The sequence below is a fragment of the Hyalella azteca genome, unplaced genomic scaffold (genome assembly GCF_000764305.2).
Source record: "Hyalella azteca isolate HAZT.00-mixed unplaced genomic scaffold, Hazt_2.0.2 contig6741, whole genome shotgun sequence".
Taxonomy (NCBI): Eukaryota; Metazoa; Arthropoda; class Malacostraca; order Amphipoda; family Hyalellidae; genus Hyalella; species Hyalella azteca.
Window position 1 is genome coordinate 249,619 of NW_025936893.1, and position 22,867 is coordinate 272,485.

Here is a 22,867-nt window from a genome sequence, read left to right on the forward strand (position 1 = left end):
AAAACTTGAGGTCACGGACGGACGGACGGACAGACAGACAGACGGACATGGCGAGCACAATAGTGCATTTTTCCATAAATGAGAAAATGCGCTAAAAAGTTAAGAGATCGTAAGTTCATCAGTCAATCATTGACGGCCTTTCAAGCAAAATCCACCAATCACAGACAAGAAAATAGAGCGTACGTACTTACGTTCACTTAGCCAGTTTTGAAAGTATGACCACGAATTTTTACTTAATTTCGGTGCTTAATACTTACCTTATGAAAATAGGTAGCTTTCCTCTCATTATAACACAGATAGTAATATAAATTCGAGTGGAATTAAATCGAAATTAACTAGAGCACGATACTTTATGCAAATTTAAACATGTTTTTTTTAATACGAAAAGCCCTTGTTAGAATGGGATTCTGAAAATACTTGAACAAATTGCTATGTATAGACTATAAATATAGAAACATAAACAATAAATGAAACAACTAAATATTGGTCCCGCTGTGAATAAGTTGTCTAACTTTCCACTCTTTCAACGTAGACCAAGTGGTTGGCCGTACGTTTAAAGCCTCTGGTCATAAGTCAATGGCTAAGTGCTGAAGCGCGGTGACAAACTGTGCGACTTCGTTCAGGAAACTGCCGTGTGGCGACTCTCAACAACTGCCAAAAAGGTTTTTCCTGGTTTTACATGATAAACAATTTACAAATTTAAGGGAAAAAGCTTTCCATCAGAGAATTTATCATTGGGCCCTGAAAATTGGAGATGGTTTCCAGGGGCAATATTTGTGTTGTAATGGTGGTTATTCAATAACCGAATAGTCAACTAACATGAATAATCCATCATTCAAGTTAGTTGACTATTACAAATAAAATTACAAGCAAATCGTTTCTGAATTTTTTTTTCTAAATTACTCACTTATTCTCATCCATCATCATACATGTATAATTGAATAACCTATGAGGAAATTCACATGTTAATCTCAGAAAATTGTGTTTTTCACTTTCCAGTCAAGCTCATTCCTCAAAGTCCCCCCGCGTTCATTTCCGACATTCCCGGTATGGTTGCTAGGGTCTGTTTGCAGGAGCGACGTCCAGCCAAGGCAACCAACTTTATCGCAATCCAAGACAATCCTTCCGTCCTGTAAGAGGACAATCCTTCCGTCCTGTAAGAGGACAATCCTTCCGTCCTGTAAGAGAACAATCCTCCCGTCCTGTAAGAGGACAAATTGTCTTCCCTAATCTCAATCGAAGGTCGCCTCTTGGCGCCTTATAGACGAGTAATGCGGTGGAGCGGGCGGCTTCCTGATCCCAAGTCCGACAAAAGTGAGAAGGAGTTACGTGTCCAGTATGAACCATTATTCGTGTTTATCTGTGTATGTTCTTCTTTAATAAGAATTCCATATGATCCATATGTATTGCTGGATTTTTTCTGAAATATTTGTTTGAGTTTTTCAAGGAGTTATGTTCTGGGAATACATGCATATCGTAATAGCAATGATGGATGGCTTTCAATTGTGCCAATTGACAATGCACCTGAGTGATGGCAGATAAGATAAGGTTCATGTTAATAAATCTTTGATTTGTTCATGTTAATAAACCGTATTTTCATTCAGTTATTGATATATCCTAATTTTAGATGGAAATAGTAAAATTTTGATAGCTGTGAATGAAAATGTGTATAGCGTAAAGGCTAGTTTAATTTTAAAAATTTCAGTGCTAATCAATTTTTTTAGTTACAATTTTTTTGAGTTTTGAGTTTTGCGTTGGTATTTTTGAGTTTTGCGTTCTTGCTTCGTGAGTGTATTGATTTAAGATAATTTGGTTTATTTATTCGCTTGAAGTTTGGCCCCTTATGCAACATGACATCTAACCTTTTATTTAAATTAATTTAGCCATGTTAATTTTTAGAAAGATAATCAGCGTCCTTCTGATATAGTTAGCTTCATACAGAAAGTATTTTGGCATTGTTGAATTTTGTCATGGCTAAATTTTTGTCATGGTTATTTTTCCTTTGTAACACTTACTTTGCGATTAGGATTCTTCAACAAACTAGTTTACCTCAAAAAACGTCAAATAATTTTTTATATGATATACCAAATACATCTCGGCAAATTTCTTGCTTTTTTGAGGATTCTAGGTAAAGATAATTTGGACAATTATTGGCCTCCTAAACTGTTCATAAATCCTAATTTACGACACAGTCATTGCCTCGTTATTGTGAATTTCTTAATCGATTCGAGCGTCCTTACGCAATTTCATTCAGTGATTGAGGAACTAGGATTATCAATAAAAATAGCGATTTCATTGTTACTCGCAAGTTTACATTTAAATTCCGGAAAACAATAGAGAAAAATAGCATCAATTACGGTACAAGGGCCACGTATATTGCAGTCGAATCAAACACATAAAGATCCGAAGAGGAATTGTTTATGCCAACATGTGAAATATCATCAACGGAAATTGAATATTGGAAGTCATGATTCTTTGGATCATTATTTAGAACGATGTAAAACATCCATTGAAAGTCCTCAGAAAAGATTTATCAAAGAACGTTTTGAAATCCAAAGCTCCATGTTATTTACTAAGCATTCTGAATTCATCCGTGCGTATAGAGAAAGCGACGCCACCCTTACTTCAATAAGAGTTTTGTAGCTGGCCTTAACTGGCGCTTGGTCGAGCCAAAACAATTAATAGAGGCGATCCGGTAGTCTTTAATTGAACCTGGAGTCCAGGGAGTTTATCGGATATGTTTTGTGCCAGACTCCTTCATATCGCTTATTGGGGCCGGGCCAGCGACATGAAAGCCGCGGCTGAAGTCGTGCTCTGGACCGGAGGGTGATTAATTGAAGATGTTGAAAATATTTAACGTACGTTACACGAAATTCTTTGTTGGAAGATTCGAAATTAACGCACGAAACTTCAGTCATTTTTTTCTATCCTATGACTCGAACAAGAAATTACGTATTTTCTTATTTGTACCCTGAGCGGAGTTTGAATGGAAAGTTATATATATAAGGTGATATTAGATTAATTTCTGTCGATAAAAATTTTATTAAAATATCGATGCACATTACGATTTTTGTGACGCAAGAGCTCAGGTTGATCAGAGTTTACCATGAAATTAGGTATTTTGCTCATGTTCCTTCAGCATGGAGCCCAAAAAGTGGTTGAAATGAAACACGATTTCCAGTTTAAGAGATTTGATTCAATCTCCTATATTACAGCTGTACTACAAAGGTTTGTTACAAAATGCTGGTCAACAGCAACAGAATTTATCAATGTACAATTTCGCTAATGTATTCCATATCTGCCTTTTTTATGATAATATGAAGTCAAAAAATCCACTGAAAATATTTTAGCCTCCTTTATTATGTATTCATTTTATTAAAATTTTCAATTTCATCCTGGCATGGCTTGCTGAATATGCAAGCAACGGTACCGTACCGTTGAACTGCGGGCATAAATACTATCATAGGTCCTAATGAATCAATAACATACGCTCAAGTAAATAGTAAAGAAACATGTCACGACAAAATTAAATATTTCATTCTATTTTGCAGTGATTGAACTGTTTTACAATTTTTGGAAATAAATTTTTGGAAAGTGGTTAGTTAATTCCCTTTTTAATTCAGTATTTATATTTTATGGGGCAACAAATAATGAGATTATCTTTTCCTGCGTCCCGAGTACACATTAAACATATGAGCACCAGAGTGCAAATGACCATGTCACAGTCATGAAGTCATGACCTCAAGCCCTCAATTCAAATTTGGGGCCTTGTTCTTTATATCAACGATTCCCTAAAACATTTTTAAATTTAGTTGCATTTTCAAAGTTTGAAAAAGTCATTTAAAAATTCGGGAAGATAAATGGGGTTAATTCAAGATTTTATTCCTTAAGTGCCGTATTTAACTTAAAAAATCTATCTTCATTATGATTTTAATTGTTATTTTATTGATTTCTAACAACGGCTGTGACGATCTTTACATCAGTTTTATTTTGACTAGGTCAAAGGTTACATGCTCATTGCTCAAAGGTCTCCGTACGTCTCCAAAGGCCTTTCAATATTGCAATCACAATCGTGACTCCAAACCATCAATCTTTCTTAAGGTAAAAATCCTCGTTTGAATAATTAGATCGAATCATTTACGCATGGTTGATTTGAATATATTGCTAAAACTAACTAATAAATGACTGAATAAATAGATAAATATAATGAATATTTAACACTGTACTGATATAAAATTGGCGTTGTTTATGAAATTTAATACATTTATAAATGTGAAGCCGCTGTTGTGAATGAATTCAAAAGCTAAAATTACAATATCGGGGGAATAAACTCGTGAATTACATAACCATCTCTTTGTTAATACATTAAAGTTTGTTAGAAAACGTGGTTCGAACTCAAGTTGAATAATGAGATACAGCCATTACATAAGTTTCTTGTCTCACAATTGGGACTCAGCAAACTTTGCATCTATTTTCCCCAGAGAGAATGAACTCGTAACAAATGTATTCGTAGTTGAGATAATTTCTGAACTCTACTCACTGGGGTGAAGTGGTATCCTAACTAGCAGGATGTACGTAGTATACAAATTTAAAACGCCACATCCGATAAATAATGCAGGTAGCAGTGAACTTTTTATTAATGATATTACCGAGGAAACAAGCTCTGCTTTCTACCTACGTGCTATGAAAATTGAAATATTAAAAATTTTATTTGAAAATAACTGATTTAGTTTTACAGGCGAGAACAAATGTCATGATATGACATTCAGAAATTTGATAAGTGCCTATTAGGATTCGCACCTAATAAGTGAATTGCATTTAATCCAATTAATGGTAAGTTAATTAGTCTATTAGCTTTGCTTTAAGTTTCACGGCACAACGGCGCTATTTAAATGGAACTATTACTGTCATCAGAAAAATAATAATGTCACGGTAATCTAGGGAACAGTATAAATAAAAACGAAATTATATCATTTACCGGGAGAGCGATTACTAATTGATGCGTTTATACTATCAAAGAAGAATGAAATAAACAATTTTAAACAATAACTGGTTTGGATTTTTCACAACTTTAACTGATATCGAATCATAATACCGAACACGACCCTGGCGCCGCTTGACAATGAGTAATAGAGGGAAAAAATATAAACAGCTTACAATCCAAAGAAAGTGTGCAACGAGAACAAATAAATATACTAGGGATGAATTGTACGAATTATAAAAATATGCTATAGCGAAATGAATTATTTCCTGTAATTACTGCACTCGAGCACCAATCAAACATAATTTTATTCTACACATTAGTGGTGACAATTTTCACTGGTATCGTGTTTTGTCATACTCATTATTGCCCCATATTATTTTCAATGGCCATTATTCATTTAAATGAAAATAATTTTCACATGTTGCAGGGCCCATTATTTTCACATGCTGCACGGCCTATCATTTTATCATATTGCAATGCCCTTTATTTCCGCATTTTGCAGGATACATTATTTTCGTTTGTTGAGGTGTCCAATATTTTTACTCGTTTCAGTGCCCATCATTTTCTCATTTTGCGGTGCGATTAGTTTTGCATGTTGTTACCCTATCCCCTATATCGCATGAGGCAACGAGAATTTCAATAGAATTTACGATAATTGCATTGTATGTTAATTCAAGTAATTAGGAAAGATACCTATAAATATTCAGCGAATCGAGTGGTTGGGAACATTCGTCACCAATCGTGATCAATTTAGGCACTATACAATTATTAATTAAAAACCATGAGTTATTAACGGGACTGAAAAAATTCTTCCCTTATACATATAACCTCCTAAGATAAATATAAGATTGTCCTACTGGTGGTTTTACTTATATTTACAAAAGTATGTCACATGTTTCATGAATAAGTTATGTACAAATAGAAAATACTCACGCGAAATGAATATTGTGAAGAAGTTTTTTCATAACCATACCAATGGTTCAGGCATATAATATTTCATATACTTCCAAATGCCTACAAGCATTATTTACAGATAAGCATTCGATAGCGTAAAATATATTATTAAATCACAGATGGATAGAATATTCCCTAGGACTTTCCTCGAATAACATACTTTTCAGAGATATTATTAAGATTCATAAACTAATTTCATATAACGAACAAAGTTCAGCCTTGTTTTGTAGAAAATTTGTCCCTACGTAGAATTTTTTGTAAAAATTTTTTCCATAGAGAACAAATGGTTTTAGAATATGAGTTAATAGTTATCCTTTACTCCTAAGATTTGTATTGAATTTTTACAACGGGGCGAATAAAAACAGGAATGAAAGGTTATCATAGAAATATAGTTTTCAGATGCAGACAGGAAATCTATAATCAACACCAAACAACTAGTGTAACAATAACGTTTATCTAAGAGTTGTGTATTAGTTTAAAGTGCAGTTACACTATAACTCACACCTGAGTTGCAGGAGGCAAAACCTCATGATTGCTCATACCAGTTTTCTGTTTAATGCATGCTTTGTTTTCGCTACTTGATGAGTTACTTAAGACATTACTGAAGCCTTCTTCAGGAGAATAAAGTATTCGTGTACTAGGGGAAAGGGGCATGTTATCCCAGGGAGTAGAATTGTTGTCTTTCACGAATTCATTATTCGAACAATCGCTGTCTCTATACCCTTCAGGAGGCAATGGCCCAGGAGACCCAAAGAATACGGGATCTCCAACGACGGGATTGCTGCTGAGAGCCGTATAATTCTCTGGTAAACTGTTATCGAAAACTTGGCCGTTAGTTTCGACGAAGCAACAATTCGAAGAACTTCCAACTCTGGCGCATGGGCCTAAAAGATTGTCAAAGCTGCACCCATCACCACTTATCCGTCCTGACGTATCAGAGGCATCACACATCTTTTGTCCCGAGCAACAATCGCAATCAGTCAAAGACGTAGAGGCAGTAGTAGGTGTGGTTCCGTTGCTTTGATATTTTTCTACTATAACTCCATAGCCAGGAGTGAATCTTCCACCTGCACTCTGGTACGGAGATTGACTTACGTGCATGGGGTATTCTTCAGAGCTACACTTGGAGTCGTGGAGTAAGTGACTGCGAGGTATTGCAGAGGCTTTGGCACTTCTGCGTAAAGTGGCATAAGCTGGAGCACAATGATTGCCTTTCAAATTGTTAGCGTCCATGGAGCGATTGCCGTTGATTTCAAGCCATGCATCATCTTTAGGTAAGGGATAACTTGCAGACGGACAAGTTTCGACCTCGTAGCAACGACTTTGCATCGGCATGTTAGAACACCGCATATCGTTGGACGGTAAATCAATTAGTGGGTATGGGTTTGTGTTCGAAATTATTCTACAACTTGATATGTTCGAGTATGGGTTCATGCCTTCCTGCGATGGATCATATTCATTTAGATTTGGAATGTTTTGGTCGTAAGAGGCACTGAAGTTTTCTTCGTATTCTTCGACTATATCATTTAGCCTCCGAGTCGTGATGACGCCATTCGGATCCACCTCTTCGACGCCCATGATGCTGACTTTCTTCTTGGGTTTTGTTCTTTCCTCGACTGAGCTGTCAGAGATGATGTCAGGATTGGGGTGCGGAGCCCCGGGTGGAGTGCTTCGATAGGGAGATGCCCCAATGACGGATATTGGGGCTCCGATGTTTGCAATGCCATTGCTTTTGGGAGTCGGTGTTCCCATTTGGATATACTTCGGCATTGCGCTGATTGCCGCACCCGTTTGCACTTTTACCTTCTCAGTCTTTGTGGAAGTAGAAGCATCGAGGTTATTGTGCAAGTGATTACGGGACTTTCTGCGACAACATTTACACAGCAAAATGCAGCAAAGTACAAAAACTAACACTACTAACCCGACCAATGCAAACCCAATGTACTTGAAATTGTCTTCGATGAAGTCTTTAGGTACCAGCAATGTTGGAGGAACGCTAACACGCAATGTGAAGTTTGAAATCATTTTGCCTGCTAGATTTTCAGCGGCGCATTGAAATATGCCACTATGAGCAACAGTAACCATTTCAATTCTTAGGTAACTGACAGTTTCTTCTTTGATTTCTCGGTCCTCGTATATGTAGAATGAAGTCGTATCATCGTAAATGAATGAACTGTTCTGTAATGGATACCCATTGAACCTCCAGTCGATATCGGCTGATGGTTCGGCAACGACGTGACATGCAAAAGAAACGTTCTTTCCTTCCTGCACGTCGAGAAATAAAGAAGTGGGGCGAATTTCAGGAGGACAAGCGAAGTCCTCTGGGAAGACATGCTTGATAATTTGACTTTCCAGTCTCGGAGGTGTGGAGCATTTAGGCTCAATGGAGGAGGGTACATTGTACTTGACTAACCAGGACCTTAAATGTTGGAGCTTGCAGTCGCAGTTCCATGGATTGTTGTGGAGATCAACCCCGTGTAGCATCTTAGGTAGGAGCATTGTTTCGGGCACAGAAGTTAGCAGGTTATCATCTAACTTCAACCATTCAAGCTTATCCAAACCCTGAAAAGCTCTCGATTCAAGCACCTGCAGAGCACAGCCAGTCATTTCTAAGGACATTAGGGACTGAAGTTTGCTGAAGGCTCCGTCTCTGATTTGGGTTATTGGGTTGTGGGACAAAAGAAGCCTCATGAGCGCTGCAGTGTGTTCCAAAGCGGCCGCGGGAACCATGTTAAGTTCGTTATGGCTAAGATCCAACTCAACCAGATTGCTCAGCCCTCGGAATGCCGCGTCGTCCAACTGCACGAGTTTGCAGCGGGACACGTAGATACGTTGCAGATTAATAAGGCCCATGATCTGAAAAGATGAAATAAAATTCACTGAAATTAATGAATTTATCGATTTAAGTAAATGCATGATCAACAATTTATATATGTAGAATTCTTTATGGTTACGTATGCAGCCAAGGAAGTTCTGTTTGAAAATTACAAGTTTTGGGACATCGATTAAAAATAAGTGTTAAACAGCAAAGTTCTGTCTTAAATGATTTTGTGACATTGAATGGCGCTAAAATGTCGTAGCGATGCAACCTCAATTATTTTTTGAATTTAGGCAATAACAAGAAAAAGCTGGAACGCAATTTGCTTCCTTATACATCCATAAGAAAAATTATGGTATCATCGAACCTAACAAAATGTTGATATTTTCGTAAGTGGAGGACAGTAAAGCAAAAATACACATCTTATTCCTTCCTTAAGTTGCAAATGCCAAAAAATTTACACCAAAAATGAGATTTGATCTGCTGAATCGTGAGGTTGACGATACTAAACTTTTAGGCGTTTTTCCCACACGAAGATTGCGCCAACGCTTGCTCAGCGTAGCCAACTTTGCAATGCATTTATTAGTAAGTTTTATAATTCTATGGTGTTAGAATTTCAGTGTTATAGCTATTTGGCTTCATTTCCGGGAGAGCACTCAAGAAAATTTTACTGAAAAAAAAAATTAAAAACATGGGTCGCAAAAATTTATTGTAAATTGAGATTGGACAGTCCAAAGTACCTACTTACAAACTGTGCTTTTTAATACTTATTGACCATCACCGTATAAAATTTGGTGGAGAACATTTATCGAGAAGAAGGTTTTTGTTTTAGTTTGTTTGGCATACTGTACGTGCTCGCAGAGAAAGGTCTCAAATTCAAACAAATGGAAAAAATTAAATTAAAATCACAAATTTGAACTAGCAGAAATTTTCAAGATGATTTAGAAATAGTAAATAAACTCACAACTAATTGGAGCAGTCGGAGTATAGGACTGGAGGAATGGGAGTATTCATAAAATTACTCAGACATTTAATAATGGTAAATATTTCCGATAAAGTTTGGTGTGTTTGAAATTATTAAACATTTCCATTAGAAAGCTCCAAGAAAATCTCCGTTCAAATAAGAAAATGCCTCCATTGGCATAAATTAGCATTTAAATTCAATTTTCAACGCCTTTCCCTAGATCTCAGAATTGCTGGAGGACTCAAATAATCAAACGAAGTGAACTCAAATGGTAGCGGAAACTTTCGAGCAACTTTGATCAAAAATGTCCACCCTGGTGCCAAGCACAAGCCAGTTTCTAACGAAGGCGCAGCGAAGCTTTTGTGATAGTCAAGCCGTTATTGAAAAACTTCTTTCCTGCAAGACCGCATGAGCCCGGCTTTATGATCAAAATTATGAGAGTTTGGTGTCTTCATTGCCGAGCGCTGCCGAATCGAAAGAGGCGCTCAAGATTCCTTCCTGATGGAAGTACACTTATTTATTTTATTTATTTCGTTGAAGTTTGTGGCAATAATCAGAACTCAGAAGAATTGTCCTTGGTGTATTGAAAAAGGAAAAGATGAAAATTTACACATAGCACAGAAAAAATATAACTCAGTACTCACTGCAGTGAGTGACAGAGAGCGCATTTTCTAGTCGACGAAAACATGAAGTCACGGACGGACATACAGACGGACAGACGGACATGGCAAGCACAATAGTGCATTTTTTCATAAATGAGAAAATGCGCTAAAAAGATCAAGATGATTTTAAATGTCTCTAAAATTGACTGCATGGAAAGGAGAATAGTAAATCAAGTTGATGAAATTAGGAAACGTGCACGATATCAGATTCAAAATCTTTACCGGACAAAATAAAATCGATCAATCGCATGCTTTCAAATTATTTTAAATTTAGCTTGCTTGTCTTTGAAGATGAATGAATAAACTTAGTTTAAACTGAAGATATCCGAACATTTTCTCCTGTTAATTTTCAGTTTACTTTAAATTGAATAGACGAGCATCTTTTTTTACTAACTTTCCACTGCACATGAGGTCGGGTTCACGTTCAATGAGGTCTAAGTAATTGGGGAAATAATTGGAAAATTGTAAAATAATTGGAAAAATTGAGGAAATAAGGAAAAATAAATAATTGAGGTCTAAATAATTGATGAAATAATTGGAAAATTGTAAAATAATTGGAAAATTTGAGGAAAGAAGGAAGAATAAATAATTGAGGTCTAAATAATTGAGGAAATAATTGGAAAATTGAAAAATAATTGGAAAAATTGAGGAAATAAGGAAAAATAAATAATTGAGGTCTTAATAATTGAGGAAATAATTGGAAAATTGGAAAATAATTGGAAAAATTGAGGAAATAAGGAAAATAAATAATTGAGGTCTGAATAAATGAGGTCTAAATAATTGAGGTCTAAATTAATTAGGTCTAAATAATTGAGGTCTGAATAAATGAGGTCTAAATAATTGAGGTCTAAATTAATTAGGTCTAAATAATTGAGGTCTGAATAATTGAGGTCTAAATAATTGAGGTCTAAATAATTTAGAACTCACCTTAAACTTCTCGCGCGACAGTATGCCCAGGGAGTTGCCAGTAAAGTCCAGGACCTGCGTCTCGGTATTCAAGCCGATGGGTAGACTGGCCAGGCCTTTGTTTACGCACTCCACCGTCTCCTTGCCGCCCTGTTGCAACACATTTAAGGTTATCTTTCAATTAAAGAATTGCTCTGTTTCTTTATTCAATGAATTAGTGTACAATGATGAGTTGATAGTCTGTCTCGTGATCCTAGATGAAGCCTACCTACCTACTTTCCGGTATTTTTGCTTATGGTATTTTTCGGTATTTTTGCAACTGAATAAATGGTAAATGTGATCTAGCGAGTCATGAAAAACACCGTTCAGTTAGTCAACAAATAAAAACAAAATAAATGTTTGCAGAGTACAGTTTAAAATTGAAACTAACCCACTGTGATGGTTCAGGATGTCTGAATATCTGTTGATAGCATAAAATTGAAATTAATAATAAAAACATGAAATTCTGTTATCCAAGAAATAATGTTCTCAGAACTCATGTTATTCGAATAAATATTTATGAGGACGTTTTCTCTTACAATTAAATCTCAAGATGAATAATTTCTTCGTACGTTTTACGAAATTGTAATAATTATTATGAAACCAGATTTCCAGCAATCATTTTAAATTCTCAAATTTAAAAAGAAACTAATCTTGTTAAAAGGACTTTCTTTTCACGTTCTACGCGGTGCGTGTAGGAAACACCGAATTCTAAGAATAACATAAGGCTTCAGAAATATTTAATTTCCAGAAAACAAATCTCATCACGTAAACTTTCTTCTCACGTTCCCCGCATTGAAGCAAAACGCATTCGAATCCAGATATGCAGAGCGAATTTTCTAGAGCTGGAAGCTAGTCTTTCTTTGCAGTTCTTCGATGTTAATAAAAATGCAAGCAGCATCACAAGCTCTGAATGTGGCCACGGCGTGTAGTCTTCAAGGGCTTCCCATAAACAAGCCTCGAATCTTTTCTGTTTGACTCACAGAATATATTTGAAAATAAGTTTGTGCCCCGAGTTTCAAAATAATATTGTCAGTGCAATTCTGGATGCTGACCTACTTTTGCTCGAGGAAAAGACGCGGAAGCGATTATGTGGTTACAACGAAACATGTTTATGGCCTCCAGATTTCTGTACAGAAGCCTTGAAATGGCAAATGATTGGCTAGCTCGTCAAGAATGTAAATCATTTCACAGACCACTTAATTTTTAGTGAATTCGTCGGTAAAAGAAAATTATTTCGGGCATAAGAGAAAATCATGCTAATATCATGAATTATCTATCAAGTGCGGGAAATAAATATTAATGTTCGCAGACTACGCCCTGCATATATAGTGAAATTTAATAACCCATATATTAAATTAGTAAATCATGATCGGTATCGACTATATTAATGGTCACTATTAAAAACAACATTGAATGTATTTTTAATTTTTGAAGCGATTGAAAACAGCAAACAGCATTTGAGGTGATTAAAATAATTTTTGCAGCATATTCATTATTTGTGCGGCATCATTTAATTTTATAAATTGATGTTGCTCTGATTATAATGTAATTGCGCTGAGGATCACGCATGTTTGAAGGAGCAAAGATGGCCTTGTCGCTTCAAGTCTCATAGGCGCTACTGAGTGAAGTCGATGTTGTGATCCATTCACCCCAAGTGTGGGCCAAAACTTTCTATCTAAAGCTTCTGAACGGAAACGAAATGAACTTTTAGTTCATTCCAACATTGGCACTATGTAAAGGAGGCAGCGTAGCGCCTCATGCCTATGTTAATAGTAAACAGCTGCGCGACTAGATTGAATTACTTTGATTTTAACGTAGCACAAAAACACTTCTTTACACTTGCATTACGAACTGATTTTATTACGGTTTATTAGTGCAAATTTATGCACATGGCCAGACTTTATTTATCTGTTTATATATTTATTTTCTATGTCTTTATAAATTGAGAAAACCAACAAAACCGTCATATTGAGATGATTCAATTCTTGGTTTAATTGAATTGTTACAATCATATTTAAAAGCCTTTAAAAAAATGAAAAATTCACAGAAGTTATCGTAGGAAAATTTCGCAACAAATTGAATTGAAGACTCAAAAATTCAATAGCGCAGACTGGCAACAAATTGCACCACAACACGCCACTCCATTCCGCCGAAATCACGCTCACTGAGATTTAACTTTTTAAAATCTATTTCACTAAATAAGTTTGGCAAATAAATACCGTCACGCAGCTGACATCCGAACATAAATAAAACTGAAAGGACAGCATCATTTTTTATTGCACGCAGACACTCCCCATTTGGAGAAACGTTTTCTTGGCTTCCCGGTGAACCAGTAGAGCTTCGCCGCTCCAGGCCGAGCTTTATAAATGGAGTTTTTTGGAGTGGAGTGGAGTTGTATCACTGTTGAGAAACTCGCACTCCAACCACACGAGCAGGATGGTATTACATCCCTTTGAATATTTCTAGTCTAGATATTCATTTGAGTGAATAATTGCATAATGTTCAGATTGACTCGTCACAAACAAATGTTAAAAAGGAGAATTCTCGGATTTTGTGGCTTCTTAGAAAAGAAGAACATGTAGACATTGTGTTCTCAATTAGATTTAGAAAATAAGTCTACTCAACTTAACAGATCCAATCCACAGGCAGACAATTTAAGCAACAATATTTAAACTTATCAGTAAATAATATACGTTTAAAAATTACTTTTTAAAGACAACACTTCCAAAGAATCCAGTATCTCCAATCTTACAGATGTACAATGAATTTCTTATCTAATTATCGAAAATTATAAAAATTACCTTTTCAAATTTTTTAATATATATAATTTTTTAATATATAATTTTTTTTTTCAAAATTATTTATTCTGTTAATTGATTCATGCATTGCCTCTGACTTCACACAAGTGTGCAAAATTTCAAATCAATTAGACAGGTAAAAGTGTGTCAAATACCTATCAGTTTAAGATTTGTAGATGACAAAATTATTTTTTCAATTTTTTTAATATTGAAAAAAATTTTTTTACTTTTTAAAATAATTTACTTTGACATTGGATTCATGCATTGTCTCCAACTTTAAACAAGTATGCAAAATTTCAGATCGATAAGGTAAGTAGAAGTGTGTTAAATTTCGATTACAAGATTTGTAGCAGACAGACAGACAAACAGACAAACAAGAAGTGAAGTTAAAGAAAAGTGTTGTAATTATGACAGAAAACATAATAAACAGCGCTCCTCCATTTACCGATCTCGTTTTTAGGATGCAATATATAAAATACGCTTAAATGTTTTGTAATTTTTCAAGTTCGATACTAAAATATCCACGTTGTAGTATATTTTTTATAGCAATGTATGGAAAATTATGATTAGAATATTCGTAGTATAAAATGTTGATTTCGAAAAATAATAGAACTTTGCTTTCTGTTCAACGTGTATTATGTTGGGATAGTGATACGAATAAACGGTAGTGTTGGTGCTGCATTAGTCAAAAAATATGAGCGCAGCAAGCACTGTACTTTTTTAATCGTTTTCAATAAAAAATGAAAGAACAACCAAAGTTTTTGAGTTGTTTTGTGTTTATGAATAAAAGAGCAAAGTTTTTTGGTCTCACCTTCCATTTGCAGACGCAGGCAGAGGGACAGGCGAGCACTGACGTCGACAGCGACAACACGACCATCAAAGAGAACAAAATCCGCCAGAAATGTCCTTTGAGAAGCATCTCCTGCTTCTGGGATTCCGCGCGTTGCTTATACAACACGTTGAAGCTTTGCACGGTCTTTTGGTAGTGGTCTTCAAGTTGAAAATTTGTCGAGGATTCCGTAATTGAAGATCTCACTCGGGATTGCAGTCTATCTTGACCGAGATTCGGCCCGTGAGTGATACGTTTGTTGGTAGCTACCATGCCCTGGTATCTTGGTACTACTTTGAAATTCGGGCATCGTGGTACAACTTTGAAATTCGACACAGAATCTTTATGAATCTTTGAAGAAACTTTTGAATTAGATTTAATTTCAGGATTGTGATAAAAGAAGTCTATTCCTTGAGTTTTTGCAAAGAAAAATTTGCTGAAAATGTTAACAGTGATAAAGTGTTTGAATTTGCTGTAACTTTCTATAGAAGGAAAGTGGTCAGACAAATTTTCAGTCTTTTCAGCAATAAATTGGACAAGTGCGCAAAAAATTAGTTTGAAAGTAATTATTGCTGAAGATAAAAAGCCATTTTGTCTTTTGGAATTGTTGTGGAAAGGATTTTCATCAAGAGTAGCAGGTTCATCAATGCAGGTGTTGCTCGTATACTCCACCTGGTTTGACGACGCGACTGTCGAAGACTGGCTGAATTGTAACTGCAACTGATGACGAGTGTTGGAATTTGAGGGTCTTGACTCCCGTGCTACACTCTCCATTTCAATGAGATTTGAAGAAAAGTTGCACCGAAAAGTTTTTTCATGGTCTAATCTCTCAATGGCTTCAATTCTTTTTGTAGACGAAATTTTTGAAGACGGAAATAAAACATCATAACAATAGACGATCTTTGAAGGACTGGATGCAGGCCTGTTGTCTTTTTCTCTTATGACAAGCTTTTGCTCTTCCTTCTCTTCACGGCAGAAAGAAAAAGAACGCAACGAAAAATGCCAGTCAGGACATAAACTTGTCGCATTGATGATAGGTGTGGCCTTGATGAGGACAGGAGCTTCCCAATGCCACTTAAGTTGTGATGACGACCCATTGCCACAAAAACAGCCACAGTTTGGATAATCAACGCCACATTCAGAAGCAGGTAATTGTTGAAGTTCTTTGTGGAAAATGCTGCATGGACGTGAAATTACGTTTCGTTGACTGGGCTGCGTGCCGTCCACTGCCTCGAGGTCCTCAAATGAACCTCTGGCTTCTGTCCAACAACAACAAAGAGGCCGCGGAATTTTGAGCGACTTCCAAATGGCAGCGGGAGAAGTTGATGTGCGCGACGACATAGAAGCTCTTCCTGCATCGCATTTTTTCCCAAAAATTCTGTATCTTGTGAATTCAAAATGCGAGTGAGTCTCAGTTGTTCCGTGACGCGTTGTGTAAACACTTTTCACGAAACCCGAGGCAGAAAATTCTTTAATGCAGTGCATAGAGTCATGTTTTCCACCTGTGGAGCACTCATGATTATTGAAAAATAGTTTCTCGCCAACTTCACATTGGGTAGATTGATTGCATTTAATAGTTTTTTTTACAAGTTTAAAACTTGTTTGTATTAGATCCGACTTTGATTCTGAAAATTGTTCCTTTTGTGCTTGGCAATCATTACTGGAAATATTTGAACATCCGGAGTTTTGGCATTCACGAGCCTTTTTTCCTTCAAGGTATTTGAGAGATAAAACATTTGTGAAAATATTAGTCCTGAATTTCATTTTTTGCGATGCACAAATTCGCCTGTCCTCTCTACTTCTCTGTCCACGGACGTCTGTCTTATCGCTTGAAGTATTTTTAGTTGTTTCCAGTCCAAGAGGATTAGGCATTTGCCTGCCCATAAATCTCCGGGAAACCGCACTTGGTGTTTCAGCAGAAGCCAGTATCGTGCTGTCTCGTATCACCAGAGTGCTTATCATAGGCCCTTGGGGACAAGATTCTTTACCACTAAGTGCCAGCGCTGCTGAATGCTCAAGGATAGGACAGATTGAGGCCAGAGCTGCGTCTTGCTGAAAAGATTGGGAATGCGAGACCGAGCGGAAGGATCTACGGCCAGAGCTTCGAGTCCTATGGGAGCAGCCTGACGTTGCCGAATGGCAAGCAGTTCGTTGTTCTGATGGCAAGAAGAACGGAATATCAGTGGGTGTCAAAGAATGAATTGCGCAGATCGTTTTTCGGTGCAATGGGAATGGAAATGGTGAGGAAATTTCTTTGAACTTCTCGTCGGTGCGAATTACATTTTCACATTTGTATCTCAAACAAAGTGAGATTTCACTGACAGAGACGAATGATCGTTTCGTTTGACCCGGTACTTGCACTAGAAGATGCGCAATATCATCTTTAGAACAAAGCTTAGGGCAACGCTTCAGCATCGATGTTTTTTTCGTGCGCTTACTCGGAAAGTTAATAGACTTTCTCAGCCGCAATGAGGTTGGCATGGAAAATATATTCCTTTTTGTTGAGCGCATTGTCTGAATGTGGCGCAGCAGAAGCCAAGCTCTGAAAGTCCCGTGTTTAGGTTTTGTTGTCGATGAACACAACTTCTTGGGCAACATCGTTGCCATGTTTGGTTTTCGGTTTAATCCAAAGTCTGCTGCAGTGTATTGATAAAACTTGGGAGTGGGCTTTGTTGACAGCGTTTTGTAGCTGAGGGTTTTCAGACTTACGTCCTTTTTCTTCACAATGCAATATCTTTGATGGGCATCCCTCAATGGGATCCTGCTCATGCCATGCTCTCTGACCTTTAAGCTCTCGGAGTTTTTGGCACAAAATCTGCAATCGACGCAGATCTTCAATACCTCTTTTATCGGCGGAAATTCCCTCACAAAAGAACAACGATGAGTTTTCATGATAGAAAGCTCCATACTTTCCCATCTTCTGACTCGATTTTGAGGCCTTACCGCTGTGCCCTCGTCCCTTCTCTCCTTGTTTATCGTAAGCTGAAGAAAAAAGAAACTCTTGGTCCTCGCTGCAAACGACAACGTTTTACTCGTGCCCCGATGATATTTTTCGTTTTGCTTGCAGCTTGACAACTTTTGAAAGACAAAGTTTTCCATCTCTTTTGACGGTCTCAAATGATAAAATCTTTGGCTATTCTTATATGAATTTCGCAGATGGACTTGTTTCTTCGGATGTATTGATTTGTGTTGTCCAATCAGGTTGTTGCTGATACTTAGTTTAGAATATTTACTACGATAATTCAAATGCTTTGATGGAAGACAAGAGTTTGTCGGGGTACGCTTCATGTTTATAATTACTGAATGCCTTGAATTCGTCAGTAAATATTCAGATGGATCTTTCAGATATACCAAGAGTTTGAGCTCGTCCACTCGACATTCCTTGTGTATCCTAGACTTATGAAATAAATCCTTTGGATAGCACTGAATGCTTTCATCTTTTTTCACGGAAATAGTTTCACAATCACCTCGAGGATCTGTCAATGCCTCGTCACCGGTAATGGTCGGGTGCTCCTTTTGGCACGACCGGAAAGTCTCAAAGTAATCCACTCTTTTACGGAGCACTTCAATGGCGGGGTCATCTCTGTCGTTACGAGGTTTCATCTTTTTTGAACATTCGGGGTCGCGAAATGTTCACTGTTCTTCACTTCTCTTATGGATTTATTGAATATGAATGGCTGGGATATGTTAGGTATTCCTGTGTCGTGTTTATTTTTTGTACGAAATATATTCAAGTTATGGGTGCGTTAGTATAGGAAAACCATTTACTTGTAAACTTAAGCGAGTAGATCCATATAAGAAATGTGGAAACGTACATCTTCCATTTCTGATTTCACGTCTGTTGCCAGGGATTTACAAATCAGTTTCGAGTCTCACAGTTTTTCAAATTAAGCGTATAAATTTTTCGACCTGATCCTGGGGAATTCAAACAAATGTCATTTCGTCAACGTATTTTGGAAATAGAGTGTGCATTTTTTTCAACTGCTTTTCAATTAGTTTTTCATCTTTTTCAAAATAGTTCCTGCTATTCAGCACTAAATTCAGTGGCGAATAACCGCGTCTTACCAACCTGCGCAAAGCCAAATTTTATCCATCCCGATATGTTTTTTTCTAAACGCGAATTCGACGTCCAATTTTCAGGGCACAGAAAAACATTCCGAAAACAAGTTGCCGGCAGAGTCTGGATTAATTCAAGCACATCCCATCAAAGAAACTCGTCGGTCTTTGTTCGGTTTGAAATTCATTGAAGAAGATTAAAATGATAGAATTTCACTGAAAATCCCAGTGTTCAATATTTTCTGTACAATGTAAAAAAGAGAGCAAACGTCATGCAAATCTGCCTGCTCCATAAATGTCAAAATAGGGTACAAAAAAAAATTTTATCGCAAAAATGAATTCTTGTTAAATTGGGTAATTTTATTAAAATTTTAAAATTTATGTTCGGGTGGGTGAATTAATCAAGCACAGGTTCAGAACTGTTAGCGAATAAAGCAGCAAGGTTATTCAAGTTACCTTCTGTAGATCACAATAGTCCATAATTATTGGCAGTTAATAGAATATTTGTTCAATTGGCTCAGTTAATGGCGTTTCTCCAGGTTTTCAAAGAAGGAAAATGGACGATTGAAATATTTTTTGATGGACGATGTCTGGAAGCAAGATGAAGTATTGAATTGCTGAAGTGTAGTCCGCTTGTGGTGACCTGCAAAAAAAAAAACACAATTCTTCAATATTGTATCGGGTGAAAGTGCTTTGTAACTCAACATAAAAAATTATCTCTTACCAGAAAATTTCAATGTTGTTCAGAAAAGGTGACCAAGCTAAAAAATGACCATGAATATGAAATTGTATCTGTTGAAAACGGAGATTGAATGACTACTGAGCCCTCAGAAAATATTGGATACATTGGCATATTACAGTACATTAAGGTATCAGTAGTATTTTTTGATGTGAGGGAAACTAAATAAAAGCAAAGAGGAAATTTTTATGTACGCATGAATGTCGCAATGCTCAGTTGCCATGCACAGATAAAAATACTTGCACTGAACCAATAAGTTGTCCAAGCAAGTTCCAGCCACGGCGCTTCGTAGAAAAAAAGAAGAAAATCTTTATAAGCTCTGCTCCGACGGCAAGATTTTAAAAAAATTTTGTAGCTTCAGAAAAGGCTTGATTTTATTCGCTGCTAAACCACTGCACTGAATTCAGCAGATCAAATCGGAGTTGATTGTCTCGGAAACGTGGAGAAAAATAGGAATCCTTTTGTCCTAGTAAAAACTGACGGCGGGTCCACTGTAAATCTTGAGCAAATTTAAGAAATGAATTCGTTGCAATAGTAAATTGGGCCGCTGCTTGACACAGCTTAGAAAATTTTCCGGCGTGAATTGAGAATACAGAAAAATCAGTAGGATTTGAAATTTAAAAACAATTTCATTTGAGACTCGGCCAATACTCTAACGAGGTGCAGAAGTAAATTTAAAATTTTTCCATTCATTAATAGAGGGATGCCAAATTACTCAAAATATGTGCGCACTAAATGAAAAATTTCGGAAATGAACATTTGGGCTTGAAAACTATGCAATTATTGCAAGAAGATAATGAATTCTCCATGTAGGAAATTTCAAATACGATGAAAAAAAGCTAACCGCGATACTTGGGCTGTCATAGGCTGCGTGTTACTATAAATAATTTTGAATGATAGTGATAACTATGAATAATACGAATAATTGTGGAAAATGATGATAGTGATGGTAATGATGATTGCGATGATAATGATCATAGTGATGATAGTGATGAGAATGATGATAATGATCATAGTGATGATAGTGATGTTTGGATATGCAAATTACTGAAGGTTCATGATAATTAAACAATTTAATTTAGAAATATTTCACAAGAAGAGTTAATCTTGGAAATATAATGAAGACAATTGAATCGTGCATTAATTCATTTACAAAAATTGATTCATAAAAGATACATTGTGAATAATTATTTAATTTGTATGTTATTCAGGTTTACCCTTCTTACTTCTAATCTCGATCTAAGTTAAATTTCCTCATTTGAGAAAATTATATTTCCGATTATTTTGAAAAACTTCTTAAATAATGACTTGAATCCGACGAACAGAAGTGTCGCAGAAACAGTGAGATCACAATTCCGCCAATGAAAAAGGGCCTCCATGCCGATTTCTATAAAAATATTATCCTCTGTGTGAACAAATTTATAAAGAGGGAAATTGATCCTACAGCATCAATAAAACTATTGCATAGTACATATTTGCTCTAAATCCCAAAGGATGAAGAATCAATTAAACTCGTTCAATTGAGAAAACTTTCCGAAAAGCCGAACTCCTTTTCATCTTAAATTAAGCAAGTAAAAAAATTCTTTGATTTAAAAAACTATCACAATTCAAGTCGGCAACTCTTCCAAAGTTTGAGCTGGACGATTTTTCCCTCGCATCAACCCAATATTTAACTTTGAATCCCCAAATTCGGTCAGAAGACTGAGTCTTATTGAACGATCTGAATACGTTCTTTACTCGACGACAGACTTGTTTTTCCCGAATAGGAAATGGAAATTGTGAATAGGTTAAATTAAAATGCCTGCACTGCAAAGAAATTTCAATACAATTTATGTTTTGATGAAGGCATAATGTACATACTTGGCTTTTTTTTTTGCTTTAAATTCCTGATGAACTTGTCATTTACTTAGGCTAATGAAATAAAATTTTTTTTATTATATACACTACACATTAAGTCCTTCAAACCAATGTATTAATATATACAAACTCTTATAAGGTAGATTTAAAATTAATTTTACACATATTAGAAACAAAAATTGACCGTTATGCATCAATTAACTCCATGAATAACGGGTAAAGAGCCATGATATTCACGGTATTCTCATGGGCCAGCATTTCGGTAGCATTTGCAACCACATAATGCAAATGCTGGCCAAATAAAACAAATGATTCAAGTCAGAAACGCCGATGCTGTTTCCAATATTCCAGGAATTAAAATCGAAGCACAAAATGACTGGAACTGGAATGCCGAGGTTCAGTCGAACGTTATGACCGATCCAAATCCATCGATATTGCGTAGGCCCGAAACACGAATGCTCACAAATATTAGCACGAGGATGGAAGAGTTGAGACTGTAACAAAATTTTCCCAGACCGATTTTAAAAATTGGTGAAATACTTGAGAATGAGATTACATAAACCATTGCATCGTTACGCGGAAACTCTCCTCTATCCTGATTATTCCAATGAGTCTTTGCATGCCCACATAAAAATGGTCCAATGGTCCTAAAAACTCGATGAAGCTTGAATCAAGAGCCAAAGTTGGAAAGAAATTCCGTAAACTTCAGAGTTTCTAAAGAGCTCACTAACTGGCCATCACAGAAAGTTTCAATGTGAACAAGTGCGGCATTTTTCTGAGATTAACTGTACGACGTAGACTTGGGGCAAAGATTATTAATGAGGACTTTTCCAAGAAAAAGTCTGGGAAGCTCGATTAAAGCAGTAAAAATATGTCAGTGCGAGGGCATCCTCTTATCACATTGAAAATTACTGTGAATTATCAGAACTCTTGGGATGGCCGTTTGTGTCGAAGCTGAAATTTATATCAGGTATCTATAATTTTTCATCTAGATCCAATGCTGGTATAAGTTTTACGTGCGTGAATGTGACGCAAATTCAATTGATGGCGCAGTTGCTTTAGACGGCAGATCGCTACCAATTTTTAGGCAAATACGTTATTTGAATGTGAATGTAACAAATCTCTGAGGTGTAATCTGGCCAACAAATAAAATGATAAATACTGGAAAATTTTTTTATTTCATTTGGAAATTCTTACCACCAGAGATTTTTATTGTAATTTTTTGTCTGGTAACGCCTTCTTGCGTTGTTTAGGCAAA

General features: G+C 36.2%; 1 protein-coding gene across 1 annotated transcript; it reads right to left on the reverse strand.

Moving 5' to 3' along the window:
* Window positions 1-5,680: 5,680 nt before the first annotated feature.
* On the reverse strand, window positions 5,681-16,421 carry LOC108668631. The gene is made up of 3 exons (XM_018155874.2): window positions 14,940-16,421; window positions 11,310-11,438; window positions 5,681-8,794 (listed from the first exon to the last, which is right to left on the reverse strand). Exons 1-3 carry the CDS (start codon window positions 16,296-16,298, stop codon window positions 6,437-6,439), a joined length of 3,846 nt encoding a protein of 1,281 aa, XP_018011363.2. The 5' UTR covers window positions 16,299-16,421; the 3' UTR covers window positions 5,681-6,436.
* Between the last annotated feature and the right edge of the window lie 6,446 nt (window positions 16,422-22,867).